Here is a 17,117-nt window from a genome sequence, read left to right on the forward strand (position 1 = left end):
AAACCATCTTTTCTTTGTTCCTGTTCAGCTACCGACACACACCTGCCCCCTGCCCCAACGCAATGCTCAGGGTCTCCCCTCTCCCCTCCCTTCTGGCCCTTGTTACCCCACGAAGCAAACACCCCTCCGCCCCCCGTGCGCGGTTTCACACCCTGGGGTAATTTTAGCCTGGGGCGGGCAGGGCCAGCCAGGGAAAGCAGCAGAGCCCAGGGGAACCTCCACCCGCCTCGTTGCCTGTGGCTTTTTGTTGCTCCGGCCGTCCAGCGCCACCCCGGCCACCGGACAGATGCATGCCAACTGACCTGCCCCCACGGACACCCGCTGAGTCCCCCCCTCCCCGGGTCCCTCCCAGACCTGAGGGAAGGAGATAGGGCTTTGGTTATAGCAGGGTGGGGAGGGGCTGGGAGCCAGGACTCCTGGGTTCTCTCCCTGCTGGGGGAGGGGAGTGCAGTCTAGTGGTTAGAGCAGGGGGGAGGCTGGGCGCCAGAGCATTTTTACAAGGGTCTCAGACTGAGCCCCCCACCCCCCCGGTCTCCCCCTCTGCTGCATTTCCTCGGGGTTGTTGGAGGCCAAGTACAATTTGAGTTGTTTGACCGCCATCCTACGGGCCTAGCAGAGCCTCGGTTGCTTGCTTGGCTATTCCCTGTCATGTGACATCTTCCAGCTGGCAAAAATGAAGGGGACTGACTCAGTCGCCTGGCAAACGTCTCCACTTCTACCTACCCCAGCAGCTCCCAGAACAAAACGCAGGCCACATGGGCTGGCAACGGCGCAGAGACACCGCTAATAAAAACAAGAAGTTATCCGTCAGCGTCTAAAAATACACGACCACGAAGCAGAGTGTGACCCCGCCCCGCCTACCGCCAAATATTCTTGTAACAACCCCAGTTCTTATCATGCAAATGAAACATGATTAACAATAAAAACCCCAATGTACAGAACCAATGTTTGCAATAATAAATAAATATAAATAACTAAATGAAAATGATTTATAAAAAAATGTAAAAAATCACGATTTCAACCAAAAAAACCCACTCCAGCAACACTGAAGTCCACAAAAAATGCTACCAAGCAAAGCAAAAACCACAGACCCCCTAGCACAGCCCCTAAAAAGAAAACCCATTCCTACATACAACCTTCTAAATAACGACTTAGCTCTCCCAGAGTAATAAATAGATTATATTATTCATTTTAAATGTTACGTTCAGGTAATGCAGCTATAGAAAACCTTACACATTAAACCTCATTCATCCACAAATCAAGCTGTGAGTTGCTGGGGTCTCGGAGAACCTCCAGATGTAGATTCTCTATCACCGCCCGTCACCCTGACGTCTGGCACTGTGGGGTGGGGGGGGCGGGAGCAGCTTAGTACTGCTCCAGCCTGGCCGCGAGCCCCTGGGCCAGGCGGACCAGTTCTCCGCCCGGCGGGGACCCTGCTCAGGGCAGTCCTGCGTCGTGGAGATCACTGGGCGGGGGGGTCATATCTGTGAATGCACCCAGCCCTGGCACAGACAGACTCTGGGCCGGACAGACAGACAGACACAGGGGTGGGGACAGACCCAGGCAGGCAGAAAGTGACCGACCCAGAGAGACAGACAGAGACAGGGAGAGACAGGCCCAGGACAGACACAGTGCCAGGCCCAGAACCGACAGACAGGTAGAGACAAGCCCAGACAGACAGACAAGCACAGACAGAGACAGGCCCAGACAGACAGACACAAGCCCAGAGAGACAGACAAAGAGAGACAGGCCCAGACAGAGAGACAATGCCAGGCCCAGGCACACAGACAGACAGAGACAGGCCCAGGCAGACAGACAGACAGACAGAGACACCCTGTGGGCTGAGCGGCAGGGAGCCAGGCGTCTCCCCGGCCTGGCCCCACGGCAGAGCCTGAGGGAACCTGGGGGGCTGAGGCCACAGACCCGCCTGCACCTGGCCTTCCTGGACAGATGGGCCCCTCTGTGCCAGGGGGGCAGAGTCAGCCCCTCCCCCCAGCTGACCCATGTCAGCTCATTGTTGCCGCGGGCTCACTGTTCCGTCCGTCTGTCTCCATCTGTCGTCTCACACTTAGACCAGGAGGCGGCCTGCAGGGAGTACAGCACCTGGCACGTACAGCACCTGGTGCGCGGCAGGGGGGGACTGGCTCCACACCCAGAGCTGCGAGCTACCAACACCTAGTTCCCACCTCAGGCCTATAGCCCTCGGGCTCCACGTGCTGTGCAAAGCAGGCCAATGGGGAAACCGAGGCATGGGGCGGGGACGCGACTGCCCCAGGAAGAGCGGCAGGAGGAGGGTGATCAGGCGTGAGGCCGAGGAGCAGCCACGGGCCAGGACCGAAACCCCAGCGGCAGGCGAGACGAAGCCGGGGGGATCCTGTGTCACAGGAACAGTCCAGACCCTGGGCAGCCCTGGATGCCGGCAGAGTCAGACCAAAGTAATCCCACTGCTGGGTCTCAGCTGGCTTCCGTGTGGCTAACCCCAGCCCCTCGGCTAAGGGCCCCAGACCCCCGCAGCAGTTTCCGAAGGCCTGGGGTGAGGGGGTGACAGGGTAATTTTCGGGCTGCATCAAACTGCGTCCCCCATCAGCGCCAGCCTCTCCTCGCCAGCAGCGGAGGAGTGCGGAAGAAACCGCCTCCCCGGGGCAGCGGGCGGTCGCGGGAACATGCCCCTGGAGAGGGACTTTCCTCCCACGCTGAAACATGCGAAGGCGGGAGTCATTTAGCCCAGACTCCTGGGTCCTATCCCAGCCTCTGAGAAGGGACAAGAGGAGGGGTCTAGTAATTGGAGCTGGGGAGACGGGGACACAGGACGCCTGGGTCCCATCCCTGGCTCAGGGACCAGAGGGGGATCTACTGACTGGAGCAAGGCAGGGCTGGGAGCCAGGATGCCTGGGTCCCATCCCTGGCTATGGGAGCGGAGTGGGGACCTGTATGGGGCAGGGTTGTGGGGGGGAAGGAGCCCGGACTCCTGGGTTCTTGGTTTGCAAAGGGGAAACCAGGGGCTGCCCCAAATCTGCTCCTCTGCTGCCATGGTGCGTGGCCCCTGCTCCCCTGGGGCCCCCCGAACCAGGGCCCCAGACACCAGGCGTCCCCCGAGACTCTTCAATGAGCTCCTGCCCCTTCTCCGCCCGTCACGGCCCATTGGTGCAGATCACACAAACACCTCGGGGGGGGGGGTGGGGTTGGGCCGGGGGGGACCCGGACGCCTGGGTTCTGGTTTTGGAGCGGCTTCATTTTTGCTCCTCTGCTGCCCCCCGGTGGCCGCTCGGCCCATTGCAGCCACCAGACCCCGGGGCCCATTGAGCAGCCCCCGACCCAGGGGACCCTCCAACCAGCTGCTTTGCCCCCCCCTTCTCTGCCCGCCCCATCGGTGCGGAGCCCAGAACATCTCGTGGGGGGGCTCAGCCTGGGAACCCGGACAGCTGGGTTCTCTGCGAGCTCTGGGACAGGGCTGGGATATAGTGGTGGGGGGGGGGGGACTGGGAGCCCAGACGCCTGGGTTCTTTCCCCAGCTCTGGGAGGAAAGGTAGGGTCTAGGGGTTAGATATGGGGGGACTGGGAGCCCGGACGCCTGGGTTCTCTCCCAGCTCTGGCAGGGGAGGGGGGTCTAGGGGTTAGATGCGGGCGAGGAGCCGGGACTCCTGGATCCATGAGCAGTTGGGAAGGGGAGACTGGGTGATTTCGGGGAGCCAGGACCTGCCTCGTTCTGCTGCCGCCACGTGGCCATTTCTCACCAGTGCCCCCAGTCTAACCAGCTCCCGTTAACCCCCCCCCGCCCCCGCCCATTGTCCCTTTAATTGCTGCATTCACCCCCCCATTCACGGCGCCTCTCCCCCCCCCCCCCCCCCCGCACTGCAGGGAAGCGAAATGGCTTGTAAGGGGCAGGGCAGGTTCCCATCCTGGAGCCCGGACTCCTGGGTTCTCTCCCGTGCTCAGGGAGGGAGTGGGGTCTAGATGTTGGAGCTGGGGGGCTGGCGGCCAGGACACCTGAGTTCTATCCCTGGCACGGGGCGGAGAGTGGGAGCTATGGGGCAGAGTTAGAGCGCCGGGGGGCCGGAGCCCGGACGCCTGGGTTCTGGTTTTCCAGCAGCCGCATTTCTGCTCCTCTGCTGCCACCTTCTGGCCCTTTGGCCCATTGCACCCACCGAACCCGGCTCTGGGATTGGAGGGGTGGGTCTAGAGATTAGCGCAGAGCGGGGAAGCCCGGACGCCTGGGTTCTCTCCCTGGATCGGGGGCCAGAGGGGGGTCTACTGACTGGAACAAGGCGGGACTGGGAGCAAGGACGCCTGGGTCCCATTCCTGGCTATGGGAGCGGAGTGGGGACCTGTATGGGGCCGGGTTGGGAGGGGAAGGAGCCCGGACTCCTGGGTTCTTGTTTTGCAAAGGGGAAACCAGGGGATGCCCCCAAATCTACTCCTCTGCTGCCACGTCCGCGGCCCCTGCTCCCCTGGGCCCCCCCCCCCCCCCGAACCAGGGCCCCGAGACACCAGGCGTCCCCCGAGACTCTTCAATGAGCTCCTGCCCCTTCCCCGCCCGTCACGGCCCATTGGTGCGGATCACACAAACACCTCGGGGGCGGGGCTGGCCCAAGGGGGGCCCGGACGCCTGGGTTCTCGTTTTGGAGCGGCTTCATTTTTGCTCCTCTGCTGCCCCCCGGTGGCCGCTCGGCCCATTGCAGCCCCGAGAACCAGGGGCCCATCGAGCAGCCCTCGACCCAGGGGACTCTCCAACCAGCTCCTTTGCCCCCCACGTTCTCTGCCCACCCCATCGGTGCGGAGCCCAGAACATCTCCGGTGGGGTGGGGTGGGGGGGGGGCTCAGCCTGGGAGCCCGGACGCCTGGGTTCTGTCCCAGCTCTGGCAGGGGAGGGGGGTCTAGGGGTTAGATGGGGGCGGGGATCCGAGACTCCTGGGTCCATGAGCAGTTGGGAAGAGGAGACTGGGTGATTTCGGGGAGCCAGGACCTGCCTCGTTCTGCTGACGCCACGTGGCCATTTCTCACCAGTGCCCCCAGTCTAACCAGCTCCCGTTAACCCGACCCCGCCCCCGCCCATTGTCCCTTTAATTGCTGCATTCACCTCCCCATTCACTGCGCCCCCCACTGCAGGGAAGCGAAATGGCTTGTAAGGGGCAGGGCAGGCTCCCATCCTGGGCCCGGACTCCTGGGTTCTCTCTGACTCTGGGAGGGGAGCTGGGTCCAGTGGTTGGAGCAGGGGGCTGGGAGCCCGGATACCTGGGTTCTGTCCCTCGTTCTCAGAATGGGGGGAAACAGTGGTTGGGGGAACTGGGAGCCAGGACGCCTGGGTTCTGTCCTGGTTCTGGGAAGGGGGATATAGTGGCTGGGGGGAGCTGGGAGCCAGGATTCCTGGGCTCTCTCACTGGCTGTGGGAAGGGGGGGGGGATAGTGACTGGGGGGAGCTGGGAGCCCAGACTCCTGGGTTCTCTCTCCTGCTCAGGGAGGGAGTGGGGTCGAGTTGTTGGAGCTGGGGCGCTGGCGGCCAGGACACCTGGGTTCTATCCCTGGCACGGGGCGGAGAGTGGGAGTTATGGGCAGAGTTAGAACAGGGGGGCCGGAACCCGGACGCCTGGGTTCTGGTTTTCCAGCAGCCGCATTTCTGCTCCTCTGCTGCCACCTCCTGGCCCTTTGGCCCATTGCACCCACCGAACCCCGGCTGCGGAACTAGAGGGGGGTTTAGAGATTAGTGCGGAGCGGGGGAGCCCGGACGCCTGGGTCCCATCCCTGGCTGTGGGAGCGGAGTGGGGGCCTGTATGGAGCAGGGTTGCTGGGGGAGCCCGGACTCCTGGGTTCTTGTTTTGCAAAGGGGAAACCAGGGGATGCCCCAAATCTGCGCCTCTGCCGCCACTGTGCGTGGCCCCTGAACCCTGGGGCCGCCCCCCGAACCAGGACCCGAGACACCAGGCGTCCCCGAGACTCTTCAATGAGCTCCTGCCCCTTCCCCGCCCGGCACGGCCCATTGGTGCGGATCACACAAACACCTCGTGGGCGGGGCTGGGGTTGGGCCGGGGGGGACCCGGACGCCTGGGTTCTGGTTTTGGAGCGGCCTCATTTCTGCTCCTCTGCTGCCCTCCGCTGGCCGCTCGGCACATTGCAGCCCCCAGAACCCGGGGCCCATTGAGCAGCCCCCGACCCAGGGGACCCTCCGACCAGCTGCTTTGCACCCGTGCTTTGCATCGGTGCGGAGCCCAGAACATCGCGGGGGGTGGGGAGGGCTCAGTCTGGGAGCCCGGACGCCTGGGTTCTTTCCCCAGCTCTCGGAGGGGAGGGGGGTCTAGGGGTTAGAGCGGGGGGGGGGGGGGCTGGGAGCCCGGACGCCTGGGTTCTCTGCCCGGCTGTGGGCTGTCCGGGCCTGTCCCCTGCTGCCCCCGCGTGGCCAGTTCGCGTCTCTGCACCGGCCCAGAGCACACGTATATTGTGCCGGCTCCGCCCTGCTGGCGGGAGGGGGAGAGGGGGTTGCCCTCAGCTAAGACGGCTTCCAGAGTGCCTTGGCCAACATCCAATATGGCCGCCGCCCTGCCTTGCCCGCAACGTCCGCCCTCAGCCCATATGGCGGCGGGGTGGCCGGGAGGCGGCTCCGCCACACCCAAGATGGCCGCCGCAGCTAACCCGTCGCGCCCTGCGTCTTCCACGGCCGGCTCACTGCCACTCTCAATATGGCTGCCCGTAACAGACATGGCTGCGCCTGCTTCACCCGAGCCTCGCCGGGTCGTGCTGCGCATGCGCAGTGCGGAGCTGCCTGTGTCTCCTCCCCGGGCCCAGCCTGGGGCGGGTCTTTGGCCGGGAACATGGCGGCGGCGGCGGCGGCGGCGGCGAGACGGGGCTGGCGGCGGCTCGGGGCCGCGCGGCTCCTCCCGCTGCTCAGGGGGCTCCACACACAGGTGGGATCGGGGGGGCTGTGATGTCACCGGGGTCATGACCTCTGCGGACGGGGGTGTCCTCCCTGGGGGGGGTCACGTGGCTGGGGGGGTTCCCCACCCCCAGGAGGTCACGTGGTTTGGAGTTGGGGGCCCGCGAGCTGAGACCCCGCTCTGGGTGACGTCACGGGGGTCCGCGGGCTCCGGGGGGCAAAGGTCACCAGGTAAAAGGTCACCGATCTCTCCCCTCCCCCCAGATCCACTGCGGCGCCCCCCGCACCTGGCTCCACGGCAGCGCCCCACGTGGGGCCCCCCCGCGCTCCCGACTCGCCCTGGGGCCGCCCCCGGCCCGAAGCCAGAGCACGAGCTCCGCAGACCCCGCCCAGGTGAGGGGTCGGGAGCGGGGAGCACCGGGGGGGCTGGCAGGGGGCTGTGGGTTGGGAGCGGGGACCGGGGGGGGGACTGGCGGGGGGCACCGGGGGGACTGGCAGGGTGCGGGTCGGGAGTGGGGGGCACTGCTGTCTCACTGTCCCCTGCCCTCAGGTGCTGTCCCCCGCAGCCCCCCAGGTTCTGCCCCCTGCAGCTCCCCCGCCCCTGCCCCCGGGGGGCACGGTGCTCGGGGGGGAGCTGGCGGAGGTGGTGCCGGAGCTGGGGCTGGCGGAGCTGGGGCTTGGCTCCTACACGCCCGTGGGGCTGATCCAGACGCTGCTGGAGACCCTGCACGTCGACCTGGGCCTGCCCTGGTGGGGCGCCATCGTGGCAGGTGAGGGGCCGGCTGGGCCACGGGCCCTGCCCCACGGCCGCGTGGTGGGGAGGGTCCTTGTGGGTCTGCTGCCCTGTCCCGCGCAGGGCATTGTGGGTCCCCACCGGATGTGGGGGTAGCCAGTCCATTGTGGGTAAATCCCCCCCCCGCAATGGGGCAGCCCACGCAGTGCATTATGGGTAACCCCCCCCATGTGGACGGAGCCAGCCCAGTGCATTGTGGGGAAATCCCCCCACTGGCATGGTGGAACCAGCCCAGTGCATCGTGGGTAACTCCCTTGGCACAGGGGAGCCAGCCCGGTGCATTGTGGGTAAATCCTCCAGTGTGGGGACCAGTGTGGGGACCAGCCCGGTGCATTGTGGGTCCCCCTGGTGAATTGTGGGTCTCTCCCCAGGCACGTTGGCAGCCAGCCCGGTGCATTGTGGGTAAATCCCACTGCGCATGGGGCCAGCCCGGTGCATTGTGGGTAAATCCCATGGCGCATGGGACCAGCCCAGTGCATTGGGGGTAAATTTCCCGGTGCAGGGGCCAGCCCGGTGCATTGTGGGTCCCCCCTGGTGCATTGTGGGTCTCTCCCCAGGCACGGTGGCAGCCCGCCCGGTGCAATGTGGATAAATCCCACGGCACGGGGGGCAGCCCGGTGCATTGTGGGTCCCCCCGGTGCATTGTGGGTCTCTCCCCAGGCACGGTGGCAGCGCGCTGCCTGGTGTTCCCCGTCATCGTGAAGGGACAGCGGGAGGCGGCCAAGCTGAACAATCACATGCCCGAGATCTCCCGGCTCACGCGCCTCATCCAGGACGCCAAGCGCTCGGGGAACCACTTCGAGTGTGAGTGGGGGGCAGGGCTGGGGGGCGGGAAGAGGGGTGGGAGGGTGGAGTCTATCTCCAGGGGCGGTGCTTTGGAGCCGGGGAGGTCTGGCCTGGGGAGGAAAGGAAGGGCCTCGGTGGGAGGAGCCAGGGGCTGGATGGGTGGGGCTTGGGTGGAGGGCGGGGCAATCAGAGCCCCGCCCCTAAGCCTCCCTTCCCCCCCCCAGACTCCAAGTCGTTATCGGAGCTGAACCTCTACCAGAAGACCCATGACGTCAACCCCCTGCGGGGCTTCCTGGTGCCCCTGGTCCAGGTGAGGCCCCGCCCCCCCACCTGAGGCCCCGCCCTCTGCCTCCCCACGGCTCTGAGCCCCCCTTACTCTCCCCACTCCAGGCCCCCATTTTCATCTCCTTCTTCATGGCGCTGCGGGACATGGCGGCCCTGCCCGTGCCCAGCCTACAGAGCGGGGGCCTGGCCTGGTTCATGGACCTGACGGCAGCCGACCCCTTCTACGCTCTGCCCCTCATCACCACCGCCACCATGTGGCTCATCCTGGAGGTGAGTGCGGCTGGCGTGTAGGCCCTACGGTAAACATGGCAGCCAGTGGCCTGCTGCAGCCTCTAGGACCTACAATAAACAAAGAGCCATTGGGCTACTGTGGGGAAGGTGGGGGGATGTGCTTGGTATGTGATAGCATCCCTCACTGGATGGCAATAGCAATAGTGTAGGACCTACAATAATAGAGTACAAACAACAGTACACAAAGGGCCATTTCACTGCTGTACCCAGATGATAGGGCACTGCAAAAATACTGTAGGGCCTACAGTAAACAAAGAACCATTTGGCACGGCTGTTATAACAACAATGCAGGGCTTACAGTAAATGACTGTCTGCTGGGTTGCTTTACCGGGGGTGGGGGATGCCTGGGGGGCTGGAGCCATGTCTCTAACCCCGCCCCCTCTGTGTGTGTCCCCTCCCCTCCCCTGCAGCTGGGGGCGGAGTCAGGGGTGGACAACCCCAACCTGAAGGTGATGAAGACTGTTTTCCGGGTGATGCCGCTGGTGATTCTGCCGCTGACCATCAGCTTCCCCACGGTGAGAGGCCGGGGCGGGGGGGGGGACGTCTCGCCCGGGCAGGGACCCCCCCATGCGCTCCGTGGGCCCCCAGCGGCTTGGGCCTCATGCGCCCCCCCTATGCCCAGCTCCTCCCCCATTGTGTGGCTCCGCCCCCTTGCTTCCAGCTGGCTCTGCCCCCTGCGCCCAGCTGATACAGTCCCCCCCTGCCCCTGGCTCTGCCTTTGCCCCCCTTTCCCCACCCGCCTGGCCACGCCCCCTGCTCCTGGCCACGCCCCCTGCTCCTGGCCACACCCCCTGCTTCGCCTCCCTGTGCCCGGCTGACGCTGCCCGTCTCCCCCCAGGCCGTCTTCACCTACTGGCTGACGTCCAACCTGTTCTCGCTGGCGCAGGTGGGGCTGCTGCGGATCCCGGCCGTGCGCACCCGGCTCCGCATCCCCCCGCGCGTGCAGCACGACCCGGCCCTGCTGCCCCACAGCGAGGGCTTCATCAAAAGCCTGCGGACCGGTGAGTGAGGGGGGCAGGGCGGGGGGGGGGGCGGGCTGGGCCGCGCCCGGGGCTAACACCGCTCCCTCACCTCCCCCCACAGGCTGGAGGGATGCCCGGCTGACCCAGCAGCTGCAGGAGCGCGAGCGGCGCATGAAGGATCACCTGGCCCTGGCCGCCAGAGGTCAGTGTCCTCGGTCCCCCGCCCACCCCATGCCACCTCCCAGGGATCCCTGCCCCCAGAGCCCTCCCCTGCACCCCTGGGGAGCCCTGCCCCCTGCTCTACGCCCCCAGGGATCCCTGCCCCCATAGCCCTCCCCTGTGCCCGTGGGGTTCCCTTCCACGCCCCTGGGGGTCCCTGCCCCACCCCACATCCCCAGGAGACACTGCCCCACCCCCGGGGGTTGCTCCCCTGCATCCATGAGGGTCCCAGCCCTGCCCACCCCACCCCACACCTGGCCTCGGGCGCTCATCTCCCACCGCTCGACTCCAGCAGCTCCCCCCCATCTCTCTCCCCCCAGGCCCTCTGCGCCAGACCTACTCCCACAACCCCTTGCAGCCGCAGGAGGGGGGGGCTACGGCCGCCAGCGCCCACCCTCCGCCGAAGAGGCCCTGGAAGGACACGTTGGGCTGAAGCCAGCGCCTGGGACCCTGGAGCCCAACCCCCACCCCACTGTGTGTGTGTGGGGGGGGGGCGGGTCTGAGCTAATAAAGGACCCGTCTCCCCCCCCCCCCCCACTGACGCCGTGGCACTGTTCTTGACGGGGTCTGGGGGGCCAGAAAGCAACAGACGATGCCCGGAGCTGGCTTGGCTGGAGTGATGCTGGTTTATTGGTAGCAGCTGCCTGTGGGGCGGGGGGCGCCTCCCAACAAGGGAACCCGGGGACCAATAAATTAGAGGGGGGGCGGTGGGGGAGGAAGGTGGCCCCCTCCCCACTGGCTCCGTCACTGAGACTTGGCGCGAACTTCGTCGGGGTCTAGCTCCGTCATCACGGCCCGGCACAGGAGCTGGATGTGCCGCGTCAGGCTGGCTGTGGGGAGAGCAGGCAGGTTAGCGGGGGGGGCACACGCAGGGCTGGCATGGGCTGCGGGATGGGAGTGAGGGGTGCCGGCGGAGCCGTGGTGGGGACCATGGGCCGGGAGTAAGGGGGGCTGACAGCCCATGGCTGGGGCTGTGGGTCAGGAGTGAAAGGCGTGGGTGTGGGTGACAAGGGAGCAGCCCAGGGTGAGCGGGTCGGGAGTGAGGGGCACCGGGGGGAGCCCAGGAACCTGGTCAGGAGCGAGGGGCACCACGCGGGGCCGAGAGTCGCCTAGGGCGGGGGCTACGGGTTGGGAGCGAGGGGCATGGGGGGGGGGAGGGCGCTCACCCATGGTCGCCCGCAGCCATCGGGGCCGGCGGGCGTCCGGGCCCCGCACTAGCAGGCCGTAGACAGGCAGCCCCGAAAGCGCGATGGCGATGCCGATGAGCGCGTTGAGCGTGTCGGTGAACAGCGGCACGGCCACCAAGAAGATGGTGCAGAGGCAGAACAGCAGCGGGAAGATGATGCTCAGCTGGGGAGACAGACGGGGGAGGTGAGGGACAGCCAGGGAGACCTTGCCCCACAGGCCATGGGAGGGGGCAGGGCCTCACCTTGAGGGGGCGGGGCCTGTCGGGCTCCTTCCAGCGCAGGTAGAGCTGCCCGGCGATGGAGAGGCCCACGAAGAACCAGTAGCTGAAGCTGTAGTAGTTGATGAGCTGGAAGACGTCGTCGACGCAGAGGTAGACCAGAGCCATGGCCCCCTGGGAGAGGGAGAGACCCCCTCAGCAGGATGGACTGGCCCGCGGGGGGACGCACCCCTCCTGTGATGGGGATGGACTGACCCATGCGGACACACCCCTCCTGTCACAGGGATGGACTGACAGTGGGGCAGCCCTCCCCCCATCACTGGAATCCTGTCACGGGGATGGACTGACAGTGGGGCAGCCCTCCCCCCATCACTGGAATGGACTGACCCGTGGGGGACACACCCCTCCTGCCATGGGGATGGACTGGCCCGTGGGAAGCTGCCCCCTGCCCACCCTCGGGATGGACTGACCTGGGCGCCCCTGTCCCATGCCCCCTATCCTGCGGTCGTCGTCTCACCCCCCCCCCAGCGTGCACCATGGTCTGTCCCGTGGCTCCCCCATCAGACATGGTCTGCCCCACATGCTCCGGTGTTAGGGAGTGCTCCGTCCCCCCCGTCCCCGGGATGGTGCGGCCCGGCGCGCGCTCACGTTGAAGAGCAGGGCGGGCACGGGCGTGAGCCGCTCCACGTGGATCATGCAGAGCGCGTCGGGCAGGTGCCCCTCCCGCGAGCCCACGAAGAACAGCCTGGGGGGGGGGAGAGCGTCAGGGGGGGCGGACAAGGGCGCGGGGGCAGGGAAGGGGCGGACGACAGGGGGCGGGGCTGGGTGGAGGGCACGGGGGCGTGGCTTGGGCAGGGGGCGGGGCGAGCGGCTCGGCGGGGGCGTGGCTTGGTGGATGGGGCGGGTCGGTCCATACCGGGAGGCGGCCAGGATGGAGGCGTTGAGGCCCCCGAGGCAGGACAGCGCCACGGCCAGCGGGACCGTCCAGCTGAAGGCGCCGAAGAGGCGGTCGGCGAAGCTCTGCGGGGAGAGGGAGGGGGTGAGAGCCCGGCAAGGGGCGGGGCAGGCCTGGCCCCGCCCCCTCCTGGCCCCGCCCCCAGCCCTTCCCGGGCCCCGCCCCCTCCCCGCTCACCACGGCCACGGCGTCGCTGGCCAGCAGCTCGGCGGGCGGCAGCTCGGTGTAATAGGCCACGTTGGTCAGCAGGTAAATGGCGGCCACGGCGGGCACCGAGATGGCGATGGCGAGCGGCAGGTTCCTGCGGGGGGCGGAGTCAGAGCCGGGGGGCGGAGTCAGAGCCGGGGGGCGGGACCCGCAGCCCTAACCCCGCCCCCGACACGCGCCCCGCCCCCCCGCCGGGACCCGCATCTCCCGGCCCTAACCCGCCCCGCCCCCCGCAGGATCCCGCTGGACCCCCGCCCCGGGGCCCCCAGGATCGCTCCGAGCCCCCCCGCCACCCGGCCCCCCACCAGCCCCCCAGCCCGGCCCGGCCCGGCCCGCACCGCTCGGGGTCGCGGATCTCCTCGGTCAGGAAGTTGAGCGTGTCCCAGCCCGAGTAGGAGAAGAGCGCGGCGTACAGCCCCAGCGCCAGGTCCCCGACCGCCCCCGACGAGCCGGCCCAGGGCGCCGCCCAGTGCTGCGTGTGCCCTGCGGAGCGGAGCGGAGCGGATCGGGGCCGTCAGCGGGGGGCGGGGTATCGTGGACGTAGGGTGAGCGGGGGGGCTGTGGGGCGGGAGCGAGGGGCAGCTGGGGATGGGGGGACAGTGGGGCAGGAGCAGGGGGTAGCTGGGGATGGGGGGTGTTGTGGGGCAGGAGGAAGGAGCATCTGGGGACAGGGAGGTTGTGGGGCGGAAGCAGGGGACTGTGGGGCGGGAGCGAGGGGCAGCTGGGGATGGGGGGATTGTGGGGCAGGAACGAGGGGCTGTGGGGTGGGAGCAAGGGACATGGGGGGTCTGCGGATCAGCAGTGAGGGTATCATGGATGTGGAGTGCACAGGGGGCTATGGGGCAAGAGCAAGGGGCAGCTGGGGATGGGGGGGACAGTGGGGCAGGAGGAAGGGGCAGCTGTGGACAGGGGGCTGCGGGGCGGGAGCGAGGGGCAGCTGGGGATGGGGGGGTCATGGGGCAGGAGTGAGGGGCAGCAGGGAGCTGTGGGGCAGGAGCAAGGGACAGCTGGGGATGGGAGGGTCGTGGGGCAGCAGCAAGGGGCTGTGGGGTGGCAGCAAGGGACACGGGTGGGCTGCAGATCGGGACTGAGGGGCACCGGGGACGTGGGGGGGCTGCAAGGCAGAAGCAGGGGGCTGTGGGGCGGGAGCGAGGGGGAGCAGGGGTGGGGGGCAGGAGGGGGGCTCTCACCCTGCGCCAGGCGGGTGACGCCCGCCACGATGATGACCAGCAGCGCCAGCACCTTGGCGTAGGTGGAGGCGTCCTGCACCCGCGTCCCCCACTTCACGTAGGCGCAGTTCACGAAGGTCAGCAGGCCTGGGGGCGAGGCAGCGCGTGAGAGCCCCGCAGCCCCCGCCCAAGGCACTCCCGGACGCCGGGGTTCTTTGCCGGCTCTGGGGGGCCTAGTGGTGAGACGGGGGGAGGGGCTGGGAGCCAGGATGCCTGGGTTCTCTGCCTGGCTCTGGGGGGCCTAGTGGTGAGATGTGAGGGGCGGGGCTGGAAGCCAGGACACCTGGGTTCTCTGCCTGGCTCTGGGGGGGGCCTAGTGGTGAGATGTGGGGGGCGGGGCTGGAAGCCAGGACACCTGGGTTCTCTGCCTGGCTCTGGGGGGGGGGGCCTAGTGGTGAGATGTGGGGGGCGGGGCTGGGAGCCAGGATGCCTGGGTTCTCTCCCCAGCTCCAGGAGGGGAGTGGGGCCTAGTGGTTACAGTGTGGGGGAGGGGTGGGAGCCAGGACGCCTGGGTTCTCTGCCGCCTCCTCCTTGTTTTGCTCCGGGCCCGTTAACCTTGATCCTTCCCCTGCTGTGTTGTGACTGCGCGGCTCATAAACAGGGGCTGGGCCGGGCAGCGCCGGACGGGGGGGCAGCCGGGGGGACCCCGGCTGGTGTCTGCACAGGCCCATGAGTGCCAGAGTGGGGGCTGCCCACCCCCCAGGTCTCCTGACCCCTGACCCACAGCCCCCCCCACCCCCGCAGGCCCACGAAGCCAATGGTGCAACTCGGGGGCCCTGACTCGGCGTTTTCCGGCAGCTGGATCCGGCCGGGAATCGCCGACTCAGCACCCGCCGCGGGGACAGACCGACGAGAGCGGGGGTGGGGCTGGGAGCACGGACGCCTGGGTTCTAGCTCTGGCAGGGCAGTAGAGTCTAGTGGTTAGAGCCAGGGGGAGCCAGGACTCCTGGGTTCTCTCCCTGGAGGTGGGGGGGGGGGTTGCTGTGGGAAGGGGGAGCAGCAACTGGGGCAAAGGGGAAGGGAAACCCAGAGCGGCTGAGATATGGGGGGGCCTCACTCCCGCCCCACAGCTCCCCCACATCCCCGCCGGTGCCCCTCACTCTTGCCCCATAGCCCCCGCCATTGCCCCACAGCCTGCATGCGACCCAGCCCTGCCCCCCCGATGCCCCTCACTCCTGCCCCACAAGCCCCCGCCCCGCCCAGCGGGCGCCCCCTCACAGATGCAGCCGGCGGCCAGCAGGCGGTGGGCGACGTGGGGCGCGGGGCAGCTGGGGAAGAGGGGCTGCACCACGTAGCTGGCGAAGGTCAGGGCGATGACGGCCTGGCTGGTGGGCTCGATGATGAGGAGGGAGGCCCAGAGGCGGACGAAGGCCACGAGCCCCCCGAAGGCCTCCAGGATGTAGGCGTAGCTGGCGCCCGACTTGGGGATGGAGGTGCCCAGCTCGGCGTAGCAGAGGGCCCCGAAGGCGGAGAAGAGGCCGCCCAGCGCCCACAGCAGCAGGGCCAGGGCGGCGGAGCCGGCGTGCCGCAGCACCCCCTTGGGCGAGACGAAGATCCCGGAGCCGATCATGTTCCCCACGATGAGGCAGATGCCGCTGAGCAGCGAGATCTCCCGGCGCAGCTGTGGGGCCTCGCCCCCGGGGGGCGCCGGCGCGTAGTCGGACGCGGCTGCCATGGCTGCGGGGGGAGAGCGGCTCAGCGGGGGGCCCGGGCACCTGGGGACGAGGGGCTAGTGGTTAGAGCGGGGGCGGGGGGCGGACGCCTGGGTTCTCTGCCCGGCTCTGGGAGGGCAGTGGGGGCTAGTGGTTAGAGTGGGGGTGGAGGGTGGGAGTCCGGATTCCTGGGTCCTCTCCTCCAGAGGGGGTTAGGGCCCAAGGCACCTGGGGCCACTCTGGGAGGGGAGGATGGGGGGGCTAGTGGTTAGAGCGGGGGGACCTGGCAGCCCGGATGCCTGGGTTCTCTGCCCGGCTCTGGGAGAGAAGTGGGGGCTAGTGGTTAGAGCTTGGGGGGGGGGGGAGGTTGGCAGCCCGGACGCCTGGGTTCTCTCCAGGCTCGGGAGGGGGGGAGGGGGGTTGAGTGGTTAGAGCTGGGGGGAGGGGAGGCTGACAGCCCGGATGCCTGGGTTCTCTGCCCGGCTCTGGGAGAGAAGTGGGGGCTAGTGGTTAGAGCTGGGGGGGGGGAGGTTGGCAGCCCGGACGCCTGGGTTCTCTCCAGGCTCGGGGGGGGAGGGGGTTGAGTGGTTAGAGCTGGGGGGGGGGGGGAAGGGGACGCTGGCAGCTCGGATGCCTGGGTTCTCTCCGGTCTCTGGCAGTGACGGGGAAGGGGCCCAGGCTGGGCTCGACACTCACCGCTCGCGGCCCCGCTCCCGAGTCCCGGCGCAGAAAGCGGAAGGTGGGCCGGGAGGGGCCGAGATTTAACGTGCGGAAGGGGGGGGCTGGGCCTGGGCTGGGTCCAAGGTCCCTGGAGGGGAGCCAATGTCTGATAAGGGAGATTAGTGCGGAGCACTGCCCCCACCCCGAACTTCCTTCCCCCCCCCCCCGTGAGCTCCCACCAGCAGTGCCCTGCGCTGCGAGCTTCCTCTCAGCAGTGCCCCCGCACGGTGAGCTTCCTCCCAGCAGTGCCCTCTGCGCTGCGAGCTTCTCCCAGCAGTGCCCTGTGCGCTGCGAGCTTCCTCCCAGCAGTGCCCCCGTGTGGTGAGCTTCCTCCCAGCAGTGCCCCCGTGTGGTGAGCTTCCTCCCCCAGCAGTGCCCCTGTGTGGTGAGCTTCCTCCCCCAGCAGTGCCCTGTGCGTTGCGAGCTTCTCCCAGCAGTGCCCTGTGCGCTGCGAGCTTCCTCCCAGCAGTGCCCCCGTGTGGTGAGCTTCCTCCCAGCAGTGCCCCCGTGTGGTGAGCTTCCTCCCAGCAGTGCCCCAGCACCACACATGCTGTGAGCATCCCCGACTCGGGGGCCTGGCCTGGGGCTGCTTTCTGCATTAATAATTAGCCAAAGGTTAATATCTAATGAGCCAAATCATTAGCGAGGCGACCTTTGACCCCTCCTTTGCCCACATGGGTTGGGCAGGGGGCAGACAAGGAGTCTGGGTTCAGGCCCACCCCCCCCCTCCCCCGGCCAGCAGGGCTAG

General features: G+C 67.7%; 2 protein-coding genes across 2 annotated transcripts; one reads left to right on the forward strand and one right to left on the reverse strand.

The window, feature by feature from the left end:
• Positions 1 to 6,803: 6,803 nt before the first annotated feature.
• OXA1L (OXA1L mitochondrial inner membrane protein) lies at positions 6,804 to 11,247 on the forward strand. Its single transcript, XM_067533151.1, has 10 exons — positions 6,804 to 6,896; positions 7,130 to 7,258; positions 7,416 to 7,635; positions 8,319 to 8,462; positions 8,669 to 8,754; positions 8,835 to 8,999; positions 9,431 to 9,535; positions 9,859 to 10,021; positions 10,104 to 10,184; positions 10,522 to 11,247. The coding sequence occupies exons 1-10, from the start codon at positions 6,804 to 6,806 to the stop codon at positions 10,632 to 10,634; spliced, it is 1,299 nt and encodes a 432-aa protein (XP_067389252.1). The 3' UTR covers positions 10,635 to 11,247.
• On the reverse strand, positions 10,895 to 15,707 carry SLC7A7 (solute carrier family 7 member 7). The gene is made up of 9 exons (XM_067533091.1): positions 15,216 to 15,707; positions 13,959 to 14,084; positions 13,107 to 13,251; positions 12,739 to 12,862; positions 12,523 to 12,626; positions 12,255 to 12,351; positions 11,631 to 11,780; positions 11,368 to 11,551; positions 10,895 to 11,031 (listed from the first exon to the last, which is right to left on the reverse strand). The coding sequence occupies exons 1-9, from the start codon at positions 15,670 to 15,672 to the stop codon at positions 10,946 to 10,948; spliced, it is 1,473 nt and encodes a 490-aa protein (XP_067389192.1). The 5' UTR covers positions 15,673 to 15,707; the 3' UTR covers positions 10,895 to 10,945.
• Positions 15,708 to 17,117: the final 1,410 nt, after the last annotated feature.

The sequence above is a fragment of the Emydura macquarii genome, unplaced genomic scaffold (assembly GCF_026122565.2).
Source record: "Emydura macquarii macquarii isolate MOO-44397 ecotype Brisbane River unplaced genomic scaffold, CSIRO-AGI_Emac_v2 contig_3322, whole genome shotgun sequence".
NCBI lineage: Eukaryota > Metazoa > Chordata > Testudines > Chelidae > Emydura > Emydura macquarii.